This window comes from Cyprinodon tularosa, unplaced genomic scaffold, assembly GCF_016077235.1.
Source record: "Cyprinodon tularosa strain WSP-4 unplaced genomic scaffold, ASM1607723v1 ctg134, whole genome shotgun sequence".
In the NCBI taxonomy this organism is placed as follows: domain Eukaryota; kingdom Metazoa; phylum Chordata; class Actinopteri; order Cyprinodontiformes; family Cyprinodontidae; genus Cyprinodon; species Cyprinodon tularosa.
In genome coordinates, this window is record NW_024038158.1 from 249806 (window position 1) to 276251 (window position 26446).

Here is a 26446-nt window from a genome sequence, read left to right on the forward strand (position 1 = left end):
TATTCACAAATATAAAGATGTAGTTTAGTCTGGATCCCTCTTGAATTTTAAATAGGACAATGTGCTTTGATCTGTCCAGAGTAATTTCAGTTTTTCCGCAACAAGCACGACAGAATGTCATGATCTTGGCACTGATGACTGGCTTAAATGGTAATTTCATTCACCTGTCCAATTCTGCCCGGTTTCCTATTACCTTTCCTGTATTAAATCTGCTGAGTCCCAGCCATCAGCACCAGATTATTCTTGTTCTCTCTATCCAGTGATGAGTGTTTTAAGAGTACCTTGGTGTTTCTGATTTCTTGATCCCAACCTGTTCTGCCTCTCAACCACTGAGCCTGCCTGTTCCTGTCTGATCTCAGTGGTGAGAGTGTTTTTAGCTAACTTGAGTATTTCTGATTACCTGATCCTGACCTTTTCTGCCTCTCAACCGCTTAGCCTGCTTGTTCCTGGCTGAACGGTTTGCCTGAACTGTCCTTGGACTCCTTGATCTCTGAGCCTGCCTGTTCCCGTGTTCGTGTTCTGATCTGTTTGCCTGGCATGGCTTGGGACTCCTGCAGCATCTGGGACACTCTGGGCAGTGCATGCCGCGTCTTATTGGTAGCTCACTGACTGGATCCTACCTCGTTCTCTGGGCACAGACTGAAATTGTAAACCAGGTTAGTGACTTACGTTCATAATCTTAATCCGTTAGATTTACGGAATTTACACAGAATGCTTTTGTGAGAAAGCCTCTGCTGCCTGCTGTTTTGTAGGCGAAGTATCTGAAATGTTTGGAATTGTTTCTTTGATGACTGCTTGAACTGTTTACCATACATGAAAATTTTGATGACCTATTTAATACAATTTTGTAAAATCTGACGAGATTTTGCAAAACCGAATGATAAAAAAATAAACTTGAAATCCCAGTTTTTGCTCCGGTGTTTTGAAAGAGGCCAAGTGCTGCAGTTTTGGTATTAACAGTACAAGTGTCAACAATTCTACCCTCTGTGATTTTAAAAACAAATAGATTTCAACATGATTTTTCTTCTCACAGATTAAATGTACACAAATTGTACTCAAATAAAAAAAAAAACCTTTTCAGTGTTGGATTATGCTCCTGCAACAAAAGATGAATTTTACTTTTGATAATTTTTTAGGTATTGTTAATAAATGTTCCCAGCTCTATACTGTATATGTTCCTATATATGCATGCAAACTATTTTCATAGACAATGTATGCAACCGATATGCTGAGAAATAACATCTACACTTGTAAAAAAAAAAAAAATCTTGTTGATTCTTTTTTTTTTTTTTTTTACAAAAAACAAACTACTGGTATATATTTTCCACGTCTTTTTCATTGCCTTTACCTTTTATCTAACCAACTGATTAATTTTACAACATAAACTTTATTTAATAATAATCAGAATTATAAAAATGAAGATTAAATTAGGGAACACCACCATTTTTACTAATCCACCAAACTAGTTATGCACAAAGAATGTGCAAATAGATGTAAATACAATAACTGTATTAGAAATGTATTAGTAGCATCTCTATCATTGTAAATCTGTTGAACTTTAATAGGCTTTATCAACCTCTAGTTTAGAAATTATGGGCACAGAAAAGTTTTCTGTGAAATTGCAAACCTTAAAGAAAAACCCACTTGTGAAAGTTTGTTGATCTTATTATATGTTTCAGAGTGAATAATCAGAAACACAACCTAAAACCATCATAATACAAACAAATATTGTGTAAATCCATATGCAGCTAATTCTAGGGTGCATTTTCTATGCTTAACAATGAGCCAAAACTTGTTCAGCACAGAAAAAAAAAAAGAAAAACAAGAAATGCACTGCAAACAAAAAGCAAGACAAACTAGAGCTTAAAGATTTTTAAAGACTGGATAAAAAACATATTTTAATCCTATTAGCTTAAAATATTTGATTACCCTAATTAGTAACTAAAATGGACTTTAAGATCAAACTAAGGGTTGAAAGGGAGTGAAGTTGTAGACAAAGGAGACAAACATGTAGCAGCACGCCTTCAGTTTTAGGACATGCGCCTCCTTACATCACTAGTCACCGAACTCATTTTCTTAATGTGCCGCATCATAGGGGTATCATAGGAAGCTGCTCCATGGAGGGAGGCCTTGCCCTCCACCTACAAAGCCCAGCAAGATTGTGGAATGAGAATACAAACACATTATGGTAACAGGGATGAGAGGAGAGAGATTAGGTACAGCAGCAAAGAAAAGAGGAACAGAGAAAGAAAGAGAGACACATGGTCAGGTTTAAGGATGGGGACAGACTTATACAATGATATGAGCAGTTAGACATGAATATACACTATATTGCCAAAAGTATTTGCTCACCCATCCAAATTATTGGAATCAGGTGTTCCAATCACTTCCATGGCCACAGGTGTATAAATTCAAGCACCTAGGCATGCAGACTGTTTTTACAAACATTTGTGAAAGAATGGGTCGCTCTCAGGAGCTCAGTGAATTCCAGCGTGGAACTGTGATAGGATGCCACCTGTGCAACAAATCCAGTCGTGAAATTTCCTCGCTCCTAAATATTCCACAGTCAACTGTCAGCTGTATTATAAGAAAATGGAAGTGTTTGGGAACGACAGCAACTCAGCCACGAAGTGGTAGGCCACGTAAACTGACGGAGCGGGGTCAGCGGATGCTGACGCGCATAGTGCGAAGAGGTCGCCAACTTTCTGCAGAGTCAATCACTACAGACCTCCAAACTTCATGTGGCCTTCAGATTAGCTCAAGAACAGTGCGCAGAGAGCTTCATGGAATGGGTTTCCATGGTCGAGCAGCTGCATCCAAGCCACACATCACCAAGTGCAATGCAAAGCGTCGGATGCGGTGGTGTAAAGCACGCCGCCACTGGACTCTAGAGCAGTGGAGACGCGTTCTCTGGAGTGACGAATCGCGCTTCTCCATCTGGCAATCTGATGGACGGGTCTGGGTTTGGCGGTTGCCAGGAGAACGGTACTTGTCTGACTGCATTGTGCCAAGTGTAAAGTTTGGTGGAGGGGGGATTATGGTGTGAGGTTGTTTTTCAGGAGCTGGGCTTGGCCCCTTAGTTCCAGTGAAAGGAACTCTGAATGCTTCAGCATACCAAGACATTTTGGACAATTCCATGCTCCCAACTTTGTGGGAACAGTTTGGAGCTGGCCCCTTCCTCTTCCAACATGACTGTGCACCAGTGCACAAAGCAAGGTCCATAAAGACATGGATGACAGAGTCTGGTGTGGATGAACTTGACTGGCCTGCACAGAGTCCTGACCTCAACCCGATAGAACACCTTTGGGATGAATTAGAGCGGAGACTGAGAGCCAGGCCTTCTCGTCCAACATCAGTGTGCGACCTCACAAATGCGCTTCTGGAAGAATGGTCAAAAATTCCCATAAACACACTCCTAAACCTTGTGGACAGCCTTCCCAGAAGAGTTGAAGCTGTTCTAGCTGCAAAGGGTGGACCGACGTCATATTGAACCCTATGGATTAGGAACGGGATGTCACTTAAGCTCATATGTGAGTCAAGGCAGGTGAGCAAATACTTTTGGCAATATAGTGTATATATATATTATGAGATCACAGTGAGAGATTAAAACATGGATTTTAATACAGGATGACAGGGGAAGCATTATCTAAGAGCTGCTAGCTCAGTTTAAAGCCAGGAGGAGGCTGCCAAGCATCACATCTACGCAGGAAGTTTAACTTGCGGAAGGGGGACTGAAGCAAGGAAAGAGGGTTTTAATTATTTGGAGGCCACTTCCTGGTCTGATCGATGAAAAAGTGGGAGCAAAAAAGTGATTTTTCTAAACCACCACAGAGAAAGAGATGTGTTTTTATCGTGAGATGTACTGAGGTAAAAAGATTAATTTCATGTGTGCTACCTGACTGGTCAGCTGGGACACGTGGGTTGCCAAAGCAATGTCTGGACGGTTGATTAGAGAACCTCCACGGCTGGCCTCCTCACGAGCTTTTTCACGGTAGCCGATCTGTTCACAGAGAGAGAAGCATAATGTAAGGGAACAGTCTTATATTAAGGAAAAGCAGGTGGTGAAGTTTTACCGACTGAGCAGTCAGGAATGGAGATGATGAAAATGAATATTTGTCATATTTCTATCGTGGTCATTCTTGGGAACTTTACTTTTAAAAAGTAACTAGTTATAGTAACTGGATGCTTCTTCAAAACAAATAACTCAGCTAGTAACTTGGTTACTGTTCAAAGTAACTTTTTATGATCTAAAATGTCCAAGAATTTGAATAACTTTCTTGTTTTTGGAACTTCAAATACAAATAGAGGTTAAATTATAGAATATAATGTGTTTGTTATTAATTAATGAATTAAATGATTAATTCAAAGGACTACTTGTAAGTAAGCTGCAATATCATCCTGCGGATATGATTATGATTCTTGTTTTTAATAGAAGAACAATACGATGTTTTAGCAATTATCTTTTTTAAAACATTGGCAGTATTCAATTGGCTATAAAATAGGTATAAAGCTGAATAGTAATGCTTTTCAAGCAACTTAACAGAAAAAAAAATGTTATTTGCAATATAATTAAACAGGGGTTACACTTCCAGGAACAAAAAACCCTAGCAGGACTGTATCCCAGGATATTTGCATGAAAAAATGTAAAACATGTTGTGAAAATCATTATAGCATCGAGAAAGTAAAGAACATGTGTTGCTTAAGGGCAGCAGCTGTCAGTGTTAAGATGATGTGAGGGACTTTTTTAAAGTAAAGTCAAGTTTCTGCAATGAGCAAATCACATAAATATTTAGCTTCAGTAATCTCTGTCATTTAATCAGAGCGCCATCTTCTCTCCTCTGTTTTTTTGAGGCATGCTTAACTCTGCCTACATTACATCTCCCCAGCCAATGGGCATGATGTATGCCTATTGATGATGTTGCACACAATTCTTTCTGCAGCAAGATAATCAGGGCTCCTCTTCCCTCCTTTAAAGACATTTCATCCCAGAGCTATGTGTCCCGAGACCGTAACATCATCAGTGATCATGGACTGTTCTCCCTGCTGCCCTCTGGGAAGAGACTTTGCAGCATTCGATGCAGGACCAGCAGGTTCTGTAACAGCTTTTTCCCCGCTGCCTTCAGAATGTTGAACTGTTAAACTCTAATCGAGACTCTGCATCTTACTTGCAACATTATTCTGCACCATCAACATACTGAACTTTTATAAATTATTTTAAATAAAACACAATTTAATGTTCTACTGCATTTTGCAGCATATTTATTTGGCACTGCACTGAATCGTTCCATATTAATGCCCTTTGGCACAATTATTTTTATGATTATAATTTTTCCACTGGTTTTCCTTTTCTCCTATATTGTTTACATGATGATCGATGCTGCACTTTCAATGGTAATGTTCATTTCACACTCGGTTCATACAAAATGACAATAACGTTTGTAAAGTTTATGCATGTTTCTACACACATTCTTTTTTAGATCAGGGCTTTAGTCTAAAAATGCAGGTTTTATTTATGCCTTTGACACTCACGTCACTGATTAGCTTCGCAGCCTGGGTGGCCTTCTGGATGTCAGGACGGTCAGCCACAGTGGTGTAGTGCAGGTTGGCTTTGGCATCCTTTTTGTACGCAATCTAAGATATGTAGGGGAAGACAGAGTAAGCATATAGTGAACATTTAGAAACAGCTCAAAAGACAAATATTGAAAACAAATCAGTGAAATGTATGTAGGAATAAGTCACATTGCTCTGATTCTTCGCCACGTCCATGGCATGCTGAACATCAGGTGGCACAAGCATTTGGTTGTACACAGACTTGCCCTTTTCCTTCTCGAACTTCTGCTTGTATTGTTTCTGCAAGTTACGAAGAACAGTGTCGCCAGCAGGTCATAAACACAAGGAGGATTAGAGGAGGTTATTTATTTAGGTCAAATAAAATAAAAAACGAAAGGCGTACCTCGCTGATCAGCTTCTTGACCTCCTTGCTGTGGGCGGTATCACGAGTCTCAGCCAGTTTGGTGAATGAGCCAGATTGCATGATCTTCTTACTTTCCTGCTTATATTTGCTCTGAGAATAAGAATAGGAGCGTTACAACTCACAGTATGTTGCTGAAACACTGTACTCCAAACCAGGCAAGAGCTATTAGCATGAATTAGTCCTAACCTCTGACACTAGAGCCCGCACAGCTTTGGCATGAAGAATCTGAGGCGTATCCAGAACAGGTATGTAGTGACCCTTTGTCTTTTCATATTTCTCTTTGTACTTCACCTGAGGGGAGGAAAATAACATAAAAAAGCTCATTATTTTGATGCAACCCTCATCTTTCCAGGCTCACTCTTGAATGGTTTCTATGAACAGTCGAGAAATACTTACATCACTGGACATTTCAGCGTTCTGCTTATGCAGGATCGTGTACTTATCACTGGCGACAGGGATCACACAGCCCTTCATCATCTCTTTGTCATATTTGTACTCAACCTGTGGGTGAAATTAAATGTACATAAACGCTAACATCTATAAAAAATATATAGAAAGTAGAAAGAAACAATAGAAAGGACAAATGAACTCACATCACTCTGCTGCAGAGAGTTTTTGGCAGCATTGAGAAAATCTGGTCTGTCTGCTGTCCAGATCCACTTGTTCTTTGTTGCCTCGTATTTCTTCTTGTAATCAAGCTAACAGACATATAAGAAATGGTTTATCATGTGTCTTTGTTTGTTTTCAGTTATGTTTTTTAAAGGTGATTGTATTTCCTTTCTTACATTGCTGATGTTCTTGTACGCCTCTTTGGCAGCACGGATCTCATGAGCCTCTGGGTCCATGTTGATCTGGGCTTTGCTCTTCTCATAAACCTCTCTGTATTTCAGCTGCAAGACAAAACAGGACAAATACAGACAGCTAAACATACTTTTTAATGTTTAAAGATAACTTAAAACTGCTAAATGAAGGAGTGGGCTGGTTAACATCAATTACATTAAGTTGTTCTAAATTTTTCATCATAGCCTCCTACAGTCGGTTACCATTCACTCTGAAATTTATACAAATGCTTAAAAATCATAAAACTGCATGTCGAATCCTGGTTCCTCTGTGATTCTAACACTTTGAATGATTAACCTAAGCATTCAAACATACTACACTGGAAAAAATCAAAATCTAGATCTAGATAATTTTTTCTTAAAATAAATGCAGTTATTTTATATTTTGCCTATGGAACAAGACAATTTACATTTAAAATAAGAAAATTTTAAATTTAAAAATACGAAAACACAATTGCATTGTCTTATTTCAAGTGCATATTATCTAATTGTCTTATTTTAAGAGTAAGAATACTCATTCCACTGTCAAACTATCTCATTTACCTACTCAAATTAAGAGTAAATACGATAAATTTAAGAAACTTTTACTAATTTCTAGATTGTTTTTTCAGTGATTAGCAGTCATTTACCTGAAGGTATTAAACTAAACACAGAAATCTTTTTTTCATGTAACTCTAAAGATCAGGACTTAGAAGTCAATTCAAACTATAGATGCAAGTCTTACCTGCTGCTCCCAGTTCAACTTGGAATGTTTCATTTAACCTTTATTTATCTAGGCAAACTATTTCAGAACCACTTCTTATTAACAATTGATAAAATTGTAAATGAGATAACACAATCGATAATAATAAAGATCCTTTCTGGAGTCATATACTATATGAAAGAATAGAGGCTGGAGGCCATTTTGGCTGAGATGTTAATAACATTTAAAAAAAATCAAAAGCAACGTTTTGATGTGAAAATAATGCGCTTAATCCTTTTAAGAGGTGTCAGGCTGTAAAAGGCTTAGATTGTTAGACTAAAACTGTTTTCAAAGGGCCGTTAACAAGCTTAAAGAGGCGTGTCTGATAAGTAGCCTATTATCTACCTGGTGTAACTCTGTAAGGAGCAGCACTGGAAAAAAAATCGAAATCTAGAGAAGTCATTTTTCTTAAAAGAAGTAAATTTTTCTTGGATTGAGGACATAAAACAGACATTTTGCCAATGAAACAAAACAATTTACACTTAAAATAAGAAAACACGATTACATTGTCTTATTTTAAGTGCATATTATCTAACTATCTTATTTTAAGAGTAAAAATACTCATTCCATTGGCAAATTATCATTTACCTACTCAAAATCAAAGGATAACTTAATTTAAGGAATTATTACTTATTTCTAGATCATTTTTCCAGTGATAGGGTTTTATTTGGCTTTTTTTTTTTAAATAATATAAACTAACTGTAATTATTTAATCTGTTTGATTATATTTGAGTCAAAAAAGAAAAAAAAACATAGCATCTTATTTATTCCATTACACATAATAAGATTAGGGTGTCATTTTTTAGTAGAAAGTTTGGGTGAAACTCACATTGCTGGTGATCTCTTTGACCTTCTTCATGTGCTGCTGGTGTGGAGTATCATAAGGCAAGGTGTATCCCTTGGCCTTGGTCTTGTTGTACTCCATCCTGTAGATGATCTAAATAAAAGAAAAGAATATTTTAGTTGAATAGTAAAATGCAAATAAAGATAGAAGTAAAACATAAACAGGGAAAGAACAACAAAAAACTTACATCCGTAATCTTCTTGCTGCGTTTGTGAGCCTCATACTCAGGAGTGTCCAGGACAGAAGTGAACTTATCTTTGGCGCGCTCATACTGCTCCCTGTACTTCCACTGAGGAGGGACAACATTCAAATTAGCATAGCTCATTTAAAAACCAGTGTATTAAATGCTAAAAATAATAATAATAAATAAGAAAAAAAAAAAAATATATATATATATATATATATATATATATATATATATATATATATATATATATATATATATATATATATATATAAAATATTTGTGTGGTTGTAACTAATGAATGCAAAACAACAACAAAAAAAAACTATACAAAATAGAGCTCTTAAATTATATTGGGGGAGAAAAAATTTTACGAAAATTGAACTATATTTACTTGTTTGGATAGTTTTTTTAAGTTATAAATCAAAGAAAATGCATAAATATCAATTCATCTTTTATTACGAAAACAAAGATGGAGTGTTAGCATGCATAACGTCACCAAAAACATGCTGTATTAGACACAGAAAGATGTGAAGATGACAATTAAAAACACAAGTTACCACTATTTGATGATGAAAGCCTGCGGTGCCCACCGTCTTCACAATGACCTGCTGCTCTTCCACTGAGCTACATTTAATATTAATACAGAATTTACCCTCAAAACATTGCATTTCTATTTTAGTTATAGTAGCAGCTGCTTTTACTGCTGGCATTGGATGCTCTTGTGGAGTTTTTGTTTACCTTTGGTGAATTTTATTGTTTGTAGCACCATAAATGGAGGCTAATAGAATGGACACTGAATATTTTTTTTACTCAAAGAATAATAAAAAAAAAAACTTATATTAAAAATCCTATAGATATAAACTATATTGCATAAAAATTGCAACTCATGAAATATAATATAAAATATAAAGGTCTAATAATGTAAAATATAACTAACTTTGCAGCTGCATATGCCTGCTAACAACTAGGTGACTGCACTGCATTTTAGAATACGTTAGAGTTTTAATTAACAATGAGATACGAGTGATGGAGGGATTAACAGTGATTAATGCATGGATTCAGAACTATGTGGCCTAAACGGATGGGAGGATGGGAAAAACCATGTCCAAAAACACCAGGAGAAAGAGGAAAATCTGTGATCTGAGGCTTTAGGCAATAAACTTTAGAGGTAGATGAGATGGCAAAAATGTCTAATAAGATCATATTTGCTTTTTGAAACTAAAGTGCGATTTACCATGTAAAAAACATGCCTCACATACAAAAGAAAAAAAAAAAGAGAGTTTGATCTAAAATAATTTATAAACTCTCCCTTTTTTTTTTTTCCTAGAAGAAGATTTTGAAGCAGATTTCCATATTTTGTCAACCTGGGCTTGTCTAACCAAAAGACTTAAACGCTCTAAATCCAAAAATATTTTGATATAGAAGTAACAAAAAAAAAAATCAACAGCACACCAAAATGCTGTTGATAAATATTTATTTTAAATTAATATATTTGCCCTTAAATGGAGCAGCTAAATAAGATGATCAAAGGAATTAGTTTATTCAACTTGAAATAAGATAACAGGGATGTTTTGTCTTATTTCAGAATTAAATAACCTTATTCATTTGGCAAAATTGTCTTATTTACCTGCTCAGAAAACTGAATTACTTGTATTATTAATAATTTTTTGCTGTGTAGAAAGCTCCGCTTTGCATTTCATCAGCATCCTCTAATCCTCAACAATCGAATGAGTTTAAACCCCCCAAACGTAGATGAAGGGTGTATTTCCTGTGTGTTTGTGGACAGGTCTGTGCTACAACAGCTCAGCGAACTCTGACGGTTTACCTTGCTGCCCATAGCAGACTGGCAAAGGGCTGTGAGGATGTCAGGACGGAGTAACTCATTGCAGCCAGTCTGTAGCAGATCCTTTGCTCGGGATTTATATTTTTTCTGTCCGCACATACAGTAACAAACATACACACAAAGCATGCCAGAGTTTAGAACAAGCTAAGAGACAGAAATAACTCTGGAAGGACTGGAGGAGATCTCCGCAGATCCAGGTGAAACACCCAAAGGTCATCTGTGCCCACGGAGAGAGAGAAACCATCACCTTTGATGGAGTCTGGTTTAGATTATTTAATTAAACATTTAATAGAAATGTTCAGTTCATCTGTGAACTCCTGCTGTCTCTCTCAGGGAACAGATGCACATAGGTCATGCTCACTCAAGGTAGCAGCTGCTATTTGAGTGGCACGAATTACAGGAACCTGTGAGGGACAAATAGAAACAGAGAGGACCCGTCACAGCCATGCGGCGACCGCCCCCACTGGCAGCTGTGCGGACAACCTCATGCACCAGTGTGAGCTGGCTGGAGGACCTGCAGCGTGCAGGTAGGCTGGCCGGTCGCTCGGCACTTCCAGGACCTTTACCTGGCTCATCTTCCTGTTCTCCCTGGCCAGCTGGTATCTAGGATCATCTGTAGTAATGGTGAACTTATCCTTGGTCTTCTCATAATTAGCTTTGTAGATCCTCTGCTCAGAATTTCAGAAGTTTGTTAAAAAAAAAATACACGTGTCTCTGGTATGTCAGAAAACTTTTAAGGACTACAAAAAAATATGTTGCTGTAAAAAAATGGACAAAAAGTTAAATATGCGTCATCAGAAATGGGAAACAATTTCATTCACATTTTTTCTAGCATGTCTTCTTGCACAGAAAACACAGCAAAGTCATATTAAATTCACATGAAAGAACCACAGTACTGGTTTTATTGGACTTCAGTGCAGCATTTGATACCGTTGATCACTCCATTTTATTAGAGGACCTGGTAAACTGGGTCGGCCTTTCTGGTAAAACACTGGACTGGTTTTAATCCTATCTGAAGGACAGGGACCTCTATGTATCAGTAGGGAACCTAAATCAGAGACCTGAAAAAAATCACTTACGGCATTCCTCATAGCTCCATTCTGGGGCCCCTCCTATTCACCATCTACATGCTCCCCTTAGCTTAGATTATAGCAAACAACTCGATCAGTATCCATAACTATGCAGACTACACACAGCTTTACATCACAATGTCACCAGGTGACTATAAACCCATCAGCACCTCAATACATGGAACATCATTCTACAACTGAATAAAAACAAAACTGAGGTAATAATCTTCAGACCAAAGGAGAAGAGATCCAGAGTTAGCTCACAGCTTCAGCTAGAAATCACCGATTATGGCTGAAATCTTGGTGTCAGGATGGACTCAGACCTGAGCCTTCAGAGGCACATAAAGGTAGTTACAGGGTCAGCCTTTTAAAATCTGAAGAACATTTCCAGGACTAAAGGACTTATGTTCAAGCAGGATCTACAAAAACTAATTCATGGATTTATCTTTAGTAGAATTGATCACTGCAACTGTGTCTTCACAGGTTTGCCTAAAAAAGTCCACCAGACAGCTGCAGCTGATCCAAAGCTCTGTTGCACGGGTTCTCACTAGAACTAAGAAAGTAGAACACATCAACCCGGTTCTGAAGTCCTTCAACTGGTTCCCTGTAGCTCAGAGAGTAGATTTAAAATCCTTCTGTTAGTCTATAAATCCCCTGAATAAATCAGCACCTTAATGCATAACATTTGTTGACAGTGTATGAACCTCCCAGAACAATCAGGTCTTCTAATTCCTCCCTACTCTGTCCACCCAGAACAAGAACCAAACATGGAGAAACAGCTTTTAGTTCCTATGCTCCACTGATCTGGAACAAACTCCCAGAAGACTGGAAAATTGCTGAAAGCCTGAGTTCTTTGAGGTCAAAGTTAAAAACCCATTTAGAACTGCCTTTGACTGTTGAAGTTAAAGTGCTAACCGAGGTATTATCACTTTAAGGTTGTGATCCAGCTGATTTATTTGTTTTACTACCTGCTTTTATAATGTTTTTATCTTTATTTTTACTTTACTTTTCTTCTGTCTTATCATATACTTCATGTAATTCTTTGAATTGCCTTTGAACTGAATTGTCTTATACAAATAAACTTGCCTCGCCTTGAAAACAGGTTGTTTTTATTAGAGTTTTTCTTCTTTCAGACTTATTATTTATAAAATGTCTCTGTGACATCACCAGTGAATATATGAATGAGGCTAATCTGACATCCATGTAAAGATGCTTCTCTTATCTCACATTAAGCTTCAATGGATAGAAAACTGTGAGAACTCCTCACTCCTTTTCACTCCTCTGACCCTCTTCTAACCTTTTATATACAGTTTACTCATAACCTTTCTTACAATTAAGTTAATATATATATATAAGAGGCCTGAAATATAGCAGTTCTGTGCTTAAAAGCAGTTCTATTGTTGATCAAATTTGAACTACACTTCCCTGAGTTCTCTAGCAGCCACATTGTTAGGCATCGGTATTCTAAGTTATTGTTAAATAATGATACCTTTACATCGTTTTACCTCCAAGCAGAGAGTCCAAAAGAGAAGCAAAGAGACAGATTAACATGTTTGATCATTTTTGAGTGAATAAAAATCAGATTATTTAATACAGTATAAAAGGAAAAGAAGGGGAAAGACTCACATCGTTGATAAGAAGTGAGGCGTTCCTCATAGCCTCGAAGAACGGCGTGTCGCACGTGTATTTGAAGTTTCCTCTGTTCTTCTCAAAGGAGGCTTTGTAGAGTCTCTGCGATTAAAAAGGAGGGTTGGAAAACAAGCAGAAAGCAAGGTTGAAGGATATAGGAGAGGTGTCGCCCCCTCACCTCACTGTAGAGAGTCTTATTCTTATCAGCCAGCTGCAGCTCAGGAGTGTCCCACGCGTAGCAGCCGATACCTCTCAGCCACTCCAAGTCCTCCTTATACTTCACCTAAACACAGAGGATCAAGGCAAAAAACGGGGTTTTAGCACCAGTGTATTACAGCATGTTAGTCCCTCCTCCTGCTGTGAAGACTTGTGAGGTATGAGCGCTCACATTGCTGATGTTATCATTGGCTATCTTGCTGAAGAAAAACTCGGGGCGGTCAGGGATGGACTTCCATGTGCCCAGAGAGTTAATATACTTCTCTCTGTATTTGACCTGCAGAGGAGAAAGGCATAGAGAGACGGTTTAAGGAAAATGAAAACGGGTCATTGCCTTTTTATTTCTGATCAGTTAATTTCAGCCTCTGACCTCGCTGATGTCATCGGTGAATTTACGGTGGCAGACGATGTCCAGGGCATCCTTGTTGGTGTGATAGTGGCCTTTGGAAAGCTCAAATGTTTCCTTGTAGCGCAACTAAAGGAAGGATCAAATTTGGGGAAAGTTAATAAACTATAAGAAATCAAGTTATCTACTAGGATTTTGGGAAATGTTTCTTGGTCCTACTTACGTCACTGGACTGCAGGTAGGCTTTCTTGGAACGGATCAGCATGGGCGTGTCAGCAATAGCAGTGTACCTGTGCTTCATCTTTTCATACTGTTCCTTGTATTTAATCTGAGTGCAGAACAGAAAACACAACAGGTTAGATATTTGTTTTATAGATACTTGGATCCATTTAGGTAATTTAAAGTATTTTAATAGAAGAATAGACGTCTTACTTCACTGAAGACCACTTTCATTTTTCTTGCATGTTGATTAACTGGAGTGTCTTTCTCTGGAGTGAAATGAGTTCTCTCCTTAGAGGCCAGATCTGTGTACTGGTACTGTGGGGAAAAAAATGAAGAATCAAGCAGTATGTTTTATGTTAGATAAATGATCAAATGTGATTACTACGCCTGAAGAGCAGAGATGTATTTTGGATTGCCTTGTTTGTCAGCTGCTGGGCCCACTTGACTCGCTTGATGTCCATAGAGTCTGCGATGGAGGAAACTTTAACCATATCCTTTCTGCTCTGAGCTCTGTATATCCTCTGGAAAGAGACAAGAAAAGAAAATGTAAAACCTGCTGCAAAATAGATTAAAAAAGCAGAACTTTTAACGAATATTGCACAAAAAATACAAGAGATGAAAGTTGTTATATGCCTGAAGAAACAAATCTGCTGTTACAAGAAACAAAATGCAAAAATATGACTTCCTTTAACTGTCACTCTTCAAGGAAGGTGAGATTTTCTTTTTGTGATTGTGCAAAAAGTTACTCTCTATATTTATTCCTCCCATCCTGAGCTATGCATCTCTGCAGCTCATCCAAAGTTACCAAAGGCTTCTCTGTCTGATCCTATCTTTGAAATGTGGGTGGACCACTGATCTCCATTTAGACTGAAAAAGAAGTCACCTGTCGTCATCTTGGTACTCCCCACTTGCCATAAAATGCATGTATTGTAATTGAATTACCTTAATAATGTAATCAATACATGTATATTACATGTACAACATCACTTTAGCACTTTTGGCAATCATCAGATAGTCTGTGTGTGTATCTGTAATATTCTTAATATCTGACTACAGTATCATTATGCTCCATTAACACACTATTTTTGATGTGATGGATTTGTATAATATGTTTTAATACATAATGTATAGACTTTATGGACTTCATACTGAATGGGCAATGCAAAGTGCCTATTTTTTAACCATAAATTACAGTAATCTAGAGATGCTCTGAAACAGCAGGTGTGTGTGAAAGTAATTATTTTGTTCTAAAAGTCTTAAGTCCTCGTGAAAATGAGAACCACATCATTGTTCAATGTTGTAGGGCACGTATTGTTTATGAGCGTTCTAACTAGGGAGTACCAATATGGCGGCTGGTGACATCACAGCACCGTGTATTACCAACTGCCCATCAGCAATCCAGTGAATAAATGGAGATTAGTGGGGTGGACACAGTAAAGCAAGCTACTTGGATTTCCCCCAATAGATGTTTAATAAAAATAGAAAAGAAAACCGTTTGATATTGATAATTTTTCTTAATCATCTACAAACTGTTGGTTCAATACATAAAATGTAAATATTGAGGGTATAAAAATGCTATATATAACATGAAAAGTCAACTCACGTCACTCATGTGGGTCTTTAACTCGGTCACGCGGTTGTATTCTGGAGTATCCAGGACCACAGTGAAGTTAGATAGGTTCTTTTTAGCATCGTCTGGATAGCTTGTCTATGAAACAACAAAAAACAAGTTTTATAGGAGATGCACCTCTGAAAAAATACCTTTTGTTAATATGAAATGAACATCTCAAAGGACGCACATACCCTGAATTTGGTGATGTTACGGACGTGGACCATCTCCGGGGTGTCATACAGGAAGCAGCCAACACCTCTCAGCCACATCAGATCCTCTTTATACCTTAGCTAATATCAACAAATAACATTCATGTTGAAAAATGTTGTGAATATGTGGGGAATATTTCAATGTATTTTATTGCAATACCTCACTGGTGATCTCATTGACGTGGTGACAGTGCATGAGTTGGGGTGTTATAGGCATAGAGATATACTGGCCTCTGCTGTTGTAGTATTTCTCCTTGTAGCAAATCTAGAGTGATGAAGAACAAACAAAAATGGAGGCATAAACCACACTTCCTCTCAACAACATTCCACCAGGAATAAAGGACAAAATGTAAAGAGGGTTGTTGATGCATACATCACTCAGGTTCTGCTGGTTCATCTTGACCTGTTTGACCTCAGGCGTGTCGTAGGTTGTGTGGATCTTGTCCTTCTGCTTGTGGTAGGTTTCACGATACAAACGCTGAGGAAGCAAATGGGTAAAAAATTATTTCTCTCAAGCGAAATCGCATCCTTATGCGTTCTGTTCGACGACGCTCGGAAATGTTCGCCACTTACGTCGTTGATGATCTTGTGAGCCTTCCTGGCAGTGACGAAGTTGACGCCTTCTGGATGAAGAGTGTAGGATTTGGCCTTCACCATCTCAAAGGCTTCCTTGTATTTTACCTAAACAGATAATGGTGGAAGTGGATTAAACAGGTGCATTTTGATACCTTCATGTTTCAAAACTACATTTTAATGAATCCCTACATTGCTGGTGACAACACTGTTCATCTTGGCCTGCTTGAGGAGCGGAGTATCACTAGGCAGGGAGAAACCAGTGGGCATGAAGTTCTTGTTCGCCTCTTTGTACCATTTCTAGTAGAAAAAAACACATTTAGGGAGAATATTTTACATGGTCTGGTACTATATATATATATATATATATATATATATATATATATATTAAACATTAAGTAATGTTGACGTACATCACTCTGGATGTGGTGGGCCAGGCGGGCTCTTTCTGTTTCCATGGTAACAGCAGGGGAGGTGTGGGTGCCCTTGACGTTGGAGTTGTAATCGTAACGGTAATGAAGCTGGACAAAAGAGCAGAATATTTTTTTATTCATAATCTTGTTTATCATGATTTGTTTTTTAATCTGGCAGCATGTCTTTTATTAGAATCTAATGTAAGAAAGGTATTTATAAAAAACAGGGAAAACAATGTAATTACATCACTCAGGTTCTGAGCGTTCAGCTTGGCTGTTTCGTACACCGGAGTGTCCGTCACTACAGTGTAGTCCTTGAACGCCTCGATACCTTTGGCTCTGTACTTGGCCTGAAAAGAGAAAAATGCAACAAAATAAAACAATAAATAAATGGTGGAGAGGATTTAGATAAAGGATGAATATTTTAAAAACATTTACCTCACTCTGTAGGTTACCAGCATTCTTAACCCGCAGGATCTCTGGAGTGTCCCAGGCGTAACAACCGATACCCTTCAGCCAGTTCAGGTCATCCTTATAGAAGATCTAAGGGAGAATAACTTACATTTAGCACATTTTCAACCTTGATAAAATCCGTTCAAACTATTTTATGGGTTCGGTGTGATGCTACGACCGTACGATGGTTACTCACATCGCTGAGCTGCTCGTTGACTTTGCGTGCCTGAACATACATCTGCATGTCGGGCAGGCATATCCACTGGTGTAGATATTTGCGGTAGTGGATGCCGCTGACAGTGGACTGGGTGTTGCGAGCAGACATGATCTCCAGCATGTCAGGGGGGATATGGTTCTTGGCCTTTGTCTTCTCGTAGTTCTCCTTGTACAGACGCTGAACGGATAAGCAAAGGGATGCTTGCATTAGTTGACAAAATTCATAGCATTACAAAAAAAAACCAGTATCTTTTAATAGTGTTAATATAAAGAAGATCAGGATATAAAAGAATTAAAATGCTCACATCTAGAACCAGCTTTCCGGCTTTGACGCAGCGAGCGGTCGCAGGGTCGTCTTCAAGCGACTTTGGAAGACTGTAAAGGGATTTGAATTTTTCATAATCCTCCTTGTACTTGACCTGAAGAGGCAAGAAGATGCATATAGTGTCTTGAAGCAGACAATCACATGTACATTTATAGGTTAATCATCAATTAGAAAATGTAATGGTTGGTGATGAATTTGAACTTACGTTGCTGAGAACGACCTTCTGCTGTTTGGCGTGTTGTAAGGCGTTGGAATCAGCTGGAATTTGGTAGCTCTTTGCCTTAATTTTATCCCAGGCTGCTGTGTAGTTTTTCTTTGGATAGCAATTTTAAGACATTAACAACAAATTCCTCAAAGTCTTTATCATTATGAAAATATTTTATTGTTACTGACATTGCTGAAGAAATATTTGAAGTTGTGGCATCTGGCGTAATCGTAGGTATCCAGAACAGTGGTGTATATGTGCTTCTCCTTCTGATAAGCCTCCCTGTAGTTCAGCTGGAAAACATAGAAAAAGGATGAGGTTATCTGGCTTTTCTTTCTTGAACAGCAATCACATCATTTTATTTTTTTAAATCTCGTACCTCGCTGGCCCAGGTGTGACCCAGGACGGCGGTCACATACTCAGGTGTGTCGGTCACAATGGAGTAGTTGTAAAATTCTTTCTTGGCATCAGCTCTGTATTTGAGCTGGAAATAAACCAAACAGACGAATTATCAGAGAGGTAAACATCATCTTTATAACTGGAATAGGTTTTAAAGTAATGTTTGATATGAAACATGCGTGCGGTTCCTCACATCGCTCTGCAGATCGTAGGATTTCTTGGCGCGGAGAATCTCTGGTGTGTCCCAGACGTAACAACCGATGCCCTTCATCCAGTTCAGGTCATCTTTGTAAAACACCTATTGAATGAGTTCAGTAAAACATGACGGATTATATATTATTTCAAAATGAGGATTATTAGATTTTTGAAAATCCGGAATATTCGGAATAATAAAACAGAAATGTTTGCCTGTTCTTAGAGCTCAAGTGTGTAATAATGTGGGCATACATTTCAAATGTTTAACTTATATTTTCTATAAAAAAAACAAGTTAGAATATACCTTAGACAGTTATATGACTGAATGAATATTTATCTTTAATGAGGGTCAAAAACTTTTACTTTCTCTTTTCTGTCTTTCTGTCTTTTAGTATTTTTTTTCTTTGAGGTCAAAGGTTAAAGGTAAGTGCTGAAAGTTTAAAGGTAGACATATTAGATTTTGCCTTTAACTTTATATGTGATTGAAAATAAAGCTAAATCTCTAAAATACTAAATTGATCAGGGTGTCAGGAAGTTAAATTCAATTAAATTTAAACCTTTATTAATACTTATTAATGACCATGCTGATATGAGATCTAAATTAATCAATAAACACCTACTACAAGTTCCCCCATTGGTTTATGAATCAAATACATTAAAGCTTTATAAATCATTTCGGCAAAAAAAATTTAAAAATAAATACGATCTGAGCTGCTAGTGAATGATATTTATTCTAAGATGCCAAAACACACAATACAGTAAATATTGGCCTATTATAAAACAATAATGATAAATAAATATATAGATTCATAAACATATGATGTTGTTGCTTCATGTAATAACATAAACATAACACACATTAATATGAAGAGGAGGGACAAACTAATATTAAATGTAAATGTAAAAAAATATGTATTTCGGATTTCTTAATGCTTAAGAAAATAAAAATACTTTTAACATGTAATAAAAACACTGAATAATGGTGTAAAGTTACAACTGTCTCTAAAACAATTTAACAACTAAGATAAAGAGACCTAAATTATTTACTAAGAATCAAATCAAAACAGAAATGCACCTAAAATTAGTTTTACAAATTTTTATAAAAAAAAAAAAAAAAAAGAAGTACATTATAAATGTTAGAACAGCAGCAGAACGTGAACAGAAAGGAACGACTTACATCACTGAGAATCTCGTTGGTCTTCCGGGCGCGGATGGCATCCTCCTGTTCTGGATGGCACGTCCACTGGTGCAGGTGGGTGCGGTAGAGGACGTCGCTCAACATGTCCTGACACCGCTTAGCTACCTGGTTGGCGATGATGTCAGATGGGAGGTGGATCTTGGTCTTGGTTTGGTGGTAGTCCTTCTGGTAGACCCTCTATAAAAACATTTTATAGAAAATCTCAGTCATACTGTGGCTGACAGAAAATCCACAACCTTAGGTTTAAAGCTAAGGTTTCCTCCTCTTACTTGACTTGAAATATGTTATGTTCATACTCTTATTTGAGTACAATTATGGTACTGACCCCAACCTCAACCCTTTAACTCAGATACTGAGTAAAGGGGACATTTCTGGGAGAAATAAAGTCTTTCTTCCAACTATCAGTGGGCTTTTTTCGTTGTTTTTGTTTGACACAAGACAAATTATCCAAAAATATAAGTGGGTATTATAATATGGTTTCCATGGTACAGTAACTATTTTATATATTCATGTTTAAAGGGATATACACATCGAAGCATAAGATATATATAGAATGTTATAATACAGATGGTGTTTTGAGTAATTGCTTTCTAGACTTTAACACTGGTAGATTTTTGTGTGGTGCGCATATAAAAAATGTCACTATTGCAGAGAACTTACCAGTCCCTTATTCTTCTCCTGCTGGCCACAGCGCACCACCTCAGGGAAGTCCACCAGGGTTCCCGCCATGTAGTGGCCCTTGGCTTTCTCATGAGTATCCTTGTACTTAACCTAAAAAGCAGAATTAATTCACTTTATTTCATGCTGCTATCAGAAAACATAACTTCATGCATACTTTAACCTTTCAAGCAACTGTAGTAATAACAATAATAATAATAATTTCTTATTTGAAAACTTACATCACTGGCAATCTCCCTGCTCTTCTTGCCCATGAGCAGTGGGATGTATTGCTGGTCCAGGCTGTAGCTTGTAGCTTTAGTACTGTCCCATTGTGATTTGTATAGTTTCTGAAATGATAACAGGAGTTTTAAAGTAAGGGAAAAAATATAAAGCAAGTGAAGAAACAACACAGTCATTTCTGTCTTCTTACCTCACTGATGGTCTTGGCCATATCTCTACTATGTGCCAGCTGAGGAGTATCTTCTGAGCCGATGTAATGACCTTTCTCTGCATTGAAAGTCTCTTTATATTTCAGCTGTTGAGAAAGAAAATTATTTCAATTTATTTTCATGTACCCATTAATAAAATTGTGTCTTCCATTTTTTTAGATGTTGTTTCATGGGAACCACAGGACTGCGTACATCACTGAGGTTAGCGGCGTTAATCTTGGCCAAGACAATCTCAGGACGATCCACAATCAGGCTGAATTTTCCAAAGCCTTCTATGGCGTTCTTCTTATAAAGTCGCTAAATAAAGGGAAAAAAAAGAAGTGACAACATCAAGAACGACCACGGCAGCAATAAGGCAGTAATTCTTGTGAAGTGCCTCCAGACTGGATGCAATGACAGAACCGTACCTCATTAAGTATTTCCTGCGCCTTCCTGACTTTGACGTGGTCAACAGAGTCAGCTGCCATCCAACCGCAGCCACGGATCCATTCCAGATCAGCCCTGTAGACGTTCTGCAGGTGGAAACCATAATTAGCTTAAAAAAAAGGTTTTAAACTTTATGAAATTAATTTAAAAATGTTAAACTTCTTTACTTACATCACTCTGAAGGTCATAAATCTTTCTGGCCTGAACCACATCATTGGAGTCAGGCAGACATGTCCACTGGTGCAGACGAGTCCTGTAGTTGAAGTCATTGACTTGCTGCTGGCATTTCTTTGCCAGCTCCAGATTCAACATGTCCACTGGCAGGTGGAACTTGGTCTTGGACTTGTTAAAGTCCTTCTTGTAAAGAGCGTCACTGGCGATCCTAGCTGAGTTCAGAGCCAGCATGATGAGAGGATCATCCTCGACGCAGCGAGCACCGATGTGGTGGCCAACCTGCTTGCGGTATCCCTCTAGGTAATTATGCTACAAGACAAACAAAATGTTCTCATGACAGTGTTTCTTTAACATGCATTCAAGCATTGGAGTCTGTTACAGTACAATTTGTAAAATCATGCCTCATGTCAGATGTAAAAAAAATGATCAAATAGCCATTTAACAAATGCCTGTTCCTGTTTAACATTTGAAAAGCAGTGTAAGACTTTAAGGATCTGTTAAGGTAAGGACAAAAATAAGATTGATTAGAGACCGTCTACCAATGAATGCTGCATTGGTTAACTTTGAAATCGAAATAAATCTCTCAAATCTCAAACTAAATTTCGTTAATTGGACCAATTTTATATTTTTATTTTCTACCTACAATGAACTGAGCACTGTCAGACAAAAACTGTCTGATATGTGCACAAAAAAGGGATCGTTAAGCCTATTTCAATCTTTCATCAGGAAAAAGAACAGGATATGAGTCAGTTCTTCTGTGAAAATTATTGCTTTTTTTCTCAAGTGTGAAAAACAATCAAGCTTGATAACTTGGTCACAGGGGTTCATGTTAGTCGCCCCTGGTTTAAAGGATCACATCTCTTGCATGTTCAATTCCACTGATTCAATAACATGAGGGTAATTTTATGGGATTCATACAGTATGGTTATGTAAATCTTCAGCAACAGCCTCCTTTACTGTATGTGAGAATTAATGCTGATCAGCTTAATTTGAGATTAAAACTGGAGCAGATTTTTAGGGAAAGACCCTTAAAATAGTCATGACTGATCACAAAAATTCTTTAAATCACTCACTTTTATTGTATTTTATCCTGTATGGCAATACTTTAAATGCATTGCTAGAATTTAATGAGCGTTATTGTCTATCTTTATCTTTGCATGTCACCAAAAAGGCCAAATACAGTAAGTACAAGCCTCACAAAGTATCTGTTAAGGTATCTGTTATAAATGCAAAAATGTTCTAGGTTCTTAAAACTTTATATTTTTAATCTAAAGTCCCTTTACTTACCTTACTCTGGACTTTAGTTGTAAGCATGCTCTGTTTAATTGGTACAGCGTCTCCAGGCATGAAGAATCCGGTGGCTTTCACCTTGTCCCACGCTTCAGTGTACAGTTTCTATATAATAGGAAAAAAAAAAGAAAGAAGGAAAAAGGAAATAAATCTCCAGGATAGCCGAAAGCAAACAATAATTAGTTGAAAAATATGGTAAATCTTACCGGGTGAACATTTTTGGCGACCTCTCTGGCTGTAGCAAGACCGGGAGTATCTACCAAAGTGTACTTGGTCTTTTCCTGGTGCCAAGCCTCACGGTATTTGGCCTGTGCAGGAAAAAAAACAAAACACCCAATTTAGTTACTTAAAAAAATATAAATGTGATTCTGCATTGTGTCTTAAAACAAGGTGTAATGATAAGAAGAAAACCATTTAGTTACCTCATTTAAGACATCAGCAGCATTCTTGGCACAAGCCAGGTCAACTCTATCAGCAGGAACCGTGAACTCCTGTCTATCGAGCTTGATACGGTAGCCTCTCTGTGGGAAAAAGCAAGATCAAACATATATAAGTAATTATTTAGTTAATTTTTTTCTATGCTTTTACATTTCAACATTAAATGTTTTACATTTTAAGTGTTTTGGGGAGAGTTGTTGTTCATACTTACATCAGCAAGGATCTTCTGAGCATGTTTCACCTTGACAACGTCCACAGACTCATGAGGCATCCATCCACAGCCTCTTATCCACTCCAAATCAGCTTTGTACACAGCCTAGAGGAAAAAAACAGAATCCTGTTTATATTGGAATTCATTCATATGAATGATAACTGATGTAAAACAGATGCTATCCAAGAACATTGCCATGAACCTACATCGCTCTGGAGGTCATAGGCTTTCCTGGCCTGAACCACGTCGTTGGAGTCTGGCAGACACGTCCACTGGTGTAGGTGAGTCCTGTAGTTGACGTCATTCACTTGAACCTGGCATTTCTTGGCTAGTTCAAGACTCAACATGTCCACTGGCAGGTGGAACTTGGTCTTGGATTTGTTGAAGTCTTTCTTGTACAAAGCGTCACTGGCGATCCTAGCTGAGTTCAGAGCCAGCATGATGAGAGGATCATCCTGAACGCAGCGAGCACCGATGTGGTGACCGACCTGCTTCCTGTATCCCTCTTTGTACTTGTACTAACAGGGAAAGGAACAAAACAAGTTACTAAAAAAGAAAATCACCAGGTCTATGTCATATGGATGTGAAAGGCTTTTTTTCTGCCTCTTACATCACTAATGATGTCTCTGGAGGCTCTAGCTTTCAGCACAGCTATAGCATCCTCCTTGATTTGGAAGGCTTTGGCCTTTTGGTCGTCCCATGCTTGAGTGTACAGTTTCTATACAGAACAAAAACAGGTAGATAACGGAGAGATATATCAACTTCAAACCAGAAAACATTTCAATATGAACAGATGATGTCATTTTTATAGCTAAAAATTTAACACCAACTCACATTGCTGACAGTGATAGCATTGGCCTTGGCCAGCTCATAAGGAGGAATGTCAGGGGGGATGTGAGTGACGAGCTTCTCTTTGTCCCAAGCCTCCCTATATTTCCTCTATTGAAAAGGAAAGCACAAAACATTATTTCCTTATTTGCACAACTGCTTTAAAGAGTTTTCATGTTAATCTGATAAAACTCGTGGTCAGATGTTAGCACTCACATCACTGAGGTTGTCTGCGTTTTGCTTGGACAGGACGATGGCTGGAAGGTCAACCACACTGGTGAACTTGACGGTGCTTGGGTGCTGGCGGTACAGCCTATCATTGAGAACGGTCTGTGCATGCTTAACCTTGATGACATCCACACTGTCCTGGGGGGACCATCCGCACCCTTTCAGCCACTCCAGATCTGCTTTGTAAACAGCCTAAAAGAAAAAAAACAGCATCAAGATTTTTTTCTTTATTATTCTATAAATTGTCCAAAATGCACAGCTTCATTTCGAAAGAAGGTAATTAATCTCCAAAATCAGATGTGTTTTTTTTCTGTTTCTGGGTAGTAACATTTATACATATCATAGCAGTACTACATTACTTCTATTTCTACAGTTATACAGTACTACCAATGCCATTGCAACAACTAATACTAGGGGTGTAAGAAAACAAAACAATTCTGTCAAATAGCGCCATATTTCATTAAGCAATATATATTCAATTAGGAGTAGGAGTAAGAATGATATATAAGTGAAAAATATCTATAGGAAAACCTCCAGCCACTAGTCCGCAGTGCACCGCCCAAGTGCCTATTGTTTAACTTCTCTGTACCAGCAGCAGCAGCAGCAGAGCAACGAGATCTTGTGCGGTTCTCCAAAGCTATATTATCATGAAAATCTCAATATATCATCTATGTTAATGTATCGCGATAAATCAGATTGTGGCATGTGTATTGTGATATATATCGTATCAAAAAATTCTTACCAACTCACACTCAAAACTACTACTACTATGAAAATAATATAATATAGATATTAATTAAGCTGAATAGAACTGCCAGAGTACAAAAACTCACATCGCTCTGTAGGTCGTAGACTTTCTTGGCCTGAACCACATCGCTTGAGTCGGGCAGGCATGTCCACTGGTGCAGGTAAGTTCGGTAGTTGGTGTCGTTGACCTGCTGCTGGCATTTCTTAGCCAGCTCAATTGTCAGCATGTCTACCGGCAGGTTGTACTTGGTCTTGGTCTTGTTATAATCCTTCTTATAGACATTGTCACTGGAGATCTTGGCAACATGAGCGGCCAGCACCAGTAGCGGGTCGTCGCTGACGCTCAGAGCACCGATATGGTGGCCGCACTGCTTGCGGAAACCAGCCTTGTATTTGTACTGAGGACAGAAGATGTTTCCATGAGATTTAGATCAAATTTTTTATATTCAAGCAGAGTCAGATGGGGAGTGTGAAAAAATGCACGAGAATGGATCCAAACTTACATCACTGACAATGTCGCGGGATGCTTTGGCTGCTACAACAGAAATAGCATCCTTTGGCAGATAGTAGCCTTTGTTGATGGTGTCAACAAAACCTTCACGATAATATTTCTGTGAAGGAAACAAAAAGGAATAATTAATCTAGGGAGTAATGTGGGTTGTCCAGTTTCTGCTGTAGATCAACAATCCTTTCAAATTCATATGCATGTGTTCATTCAGCAGTAGTCTTTAGACCAAAGGGTTGTTTAATTATGTAAAATACCAGTACTTTACCAGACTGGTGTTGAGTTTATTCTGCTGTGCTAGGAGGATCTCTGGAGTATCAGGTAAGATATGCAGGTTAGTCTTGTCCTTTTCCCAGGCTTCAATGTATGCTTTCTGTAGAAAAATGGACCAAAAACAACATTAACAACCTTTTTTTTTTTCTTTCTTATTAAACCAAATGTGAGCATTGAGCTTCCCAAAAAGTCTTGTAAATTAGCTATTAATAAATTCCTCTTTTTGTACCTTGTTCATAATCTGGGCATTAGCTTGAGCTAGAGCATATGGCATATCTGATGTCTTGGCAGTGAACTTGAATTGGCTGGGATGCTGGCGGTACTTCCTGTCGCTCAGGATCTCTGCTGCTTTCTTGGCTTTCTCCACATCCAATGACCCAATTGGTACCCAGCCCATTCCCTTAACCCATTCCATGTCAGCCTTGTACACAGCCTATGAACGGAATGTAAAAAGGAAATGTCAGACTAATATTTAATTGAATAAGAAAAGCAACTCTGAAAGACATT

General features: G+C 37.9%; 1 protein-coding gene across 33 annotated transcripts in view; it reads right to left on the reverse strand.

Moving 5' to 3' along the window:
• The window catches only part of neb (nebulin), an 86645-nt gene that overhangs the window by 26160 nt on the left and 34039 nt on the right, over positions 1–26446 (reverse strand). For 27 of the 33 annotated variants that reach the window (XM_038277719.1, XM_038277718.1, XM_038277713.1 and 24 more), the window contains 53 exons: positions 26169–26372; positions 25935–26039; positions 25665–25772; positions 25248–25559; positions 24403–24606; positions 24193–24297; positions 23969–24076; positions 23565–23876; positions 23359–23463; positions 23132–23230; positions 22916–23017; positions 22707–22814; positions 21417–21728; positions 21227–21331; positions 21012–21116; positions 20801–20905; positions 20610–20717; positions 20371–20481; positions 19690–19887; positions 18511–18615; positions 18298–18402; positions 18107–18211; positions 17919–18026; positions 17694–17807; positions 17369–17566; positions 17158–17262; positions 16965–17069; positions 16720–16827; positions 16499–16606; positions 16307–16414; positions 16107–16211; positions 15894–15998; positions 15716–15814; positions 15516–15620; positions 14329–14433; positions 14123–14227; positions 13914–14018; positions 13715–13819; positions 13517–13621; positions 13307–13411; positions 13126–13230; positions 10412–10516; positions 8587–8688; positions 8385–8492; positions 6760–6864; positions 6568–6672; positions 6371–6475; positions 6161–6265; positions 5954–6064; positions 5740–5850; positions 5530–5631; positions 3896–4000; positions 2052–2141 (listed from right to left, as the gene is read on the reverse strand). In XM_038277719.1, the coding sequence (XP_038133647.1) occupies positions 2052–2141; positions 3896–4000; positions 5530–5631; positions 5740–5850; positions 5954–6064; positions 6161–6265; positions 6371–6475; positions 6568–6672; positions 6760–6864; positions 8385–8492; positions 8587–8688; positions 10412–10516; positions 13126–13230; positions 13307–13411; positions 13517–13621; positions 13715–13819; positions 13914–14018; positions 14123–14227; positions 14329–14433; positions 15516–15620; positions 15716–15814; positions 15894–15998; positions 16107–16211; positions 16307–16414; positions 16499–16606; positions 16720–16827; positions 16965–17069; positions 17158–17262; positions 17369–17566; positions 17694–17807; positions 17919–18026; positions 18107–18211; positions 18298–18402; positions 18511–18615; positions 19690–19887; positions 20371–20481; positions 20610–20717; positions 20801–20905; positions 21012–21116; positions 21227–21331; positions 21417–21728; positions 22707–22814; positions 22916–23017; positions 23132–23230; positions 23359–23463; positions 23565–23876; positions 23969–24076; positions 24193–24297; positions 24403–24606; positions 25248–25559; positions 25665–25772; positions 25935–26039; positions 26169–26372 (6588 nt within the window). Of the gene's footprint in view, positions 1–2051; positions 2142–3895; positions 4001–5529; positions 5632–5739; positions 5851–5953; positions 6065–6160; positions 6266–6370; positions 6476–6567; positions 6673–6759; positions 6865–8384; positions 8493–8586; positions 8689–10411; positions 10517–10995; positions 11098–13125; positions 13231–13306; positions 13412–13516; positions 13622–13714; positions 13820–13913; positions 14019–14122; positions 14228–14328; positions 14434–15515; positions 15621–15715; positions 15815–15893; positions 15999–16106; positions 16212–16306; positions 16415–16498; positions 16607–16719; positions 16828–16964; positions 17070–17157; positions 17263–17368; positions 17567–17693; positions 17808–17918; positions 18027–18106; positions 18212–18297; positions 18403–18510; positions 18616–19689; positions 19888–20370; positions 20482–20609; positions 20718–20800; positions 20906–21011; positions 21117–21226; positions 21332–21416; positions 21729–22706; positions 22815–22915; positions 23018–23131; positions 23231–23358; positions 23464–23564; positions 23877–23968; positions 24077–24192; positions 24298–24402; positions 24607–25247; positions 25560–25664; positions 25773–25934; positions 26040–26168; positions 26373–26446 lie in introns of all 33 variants that reach the window. The other 6 variants (XM_038277729.1, XM_038277727.1, XM_038277723.1 and 3 more) reach the window with 3 other exon arrangements.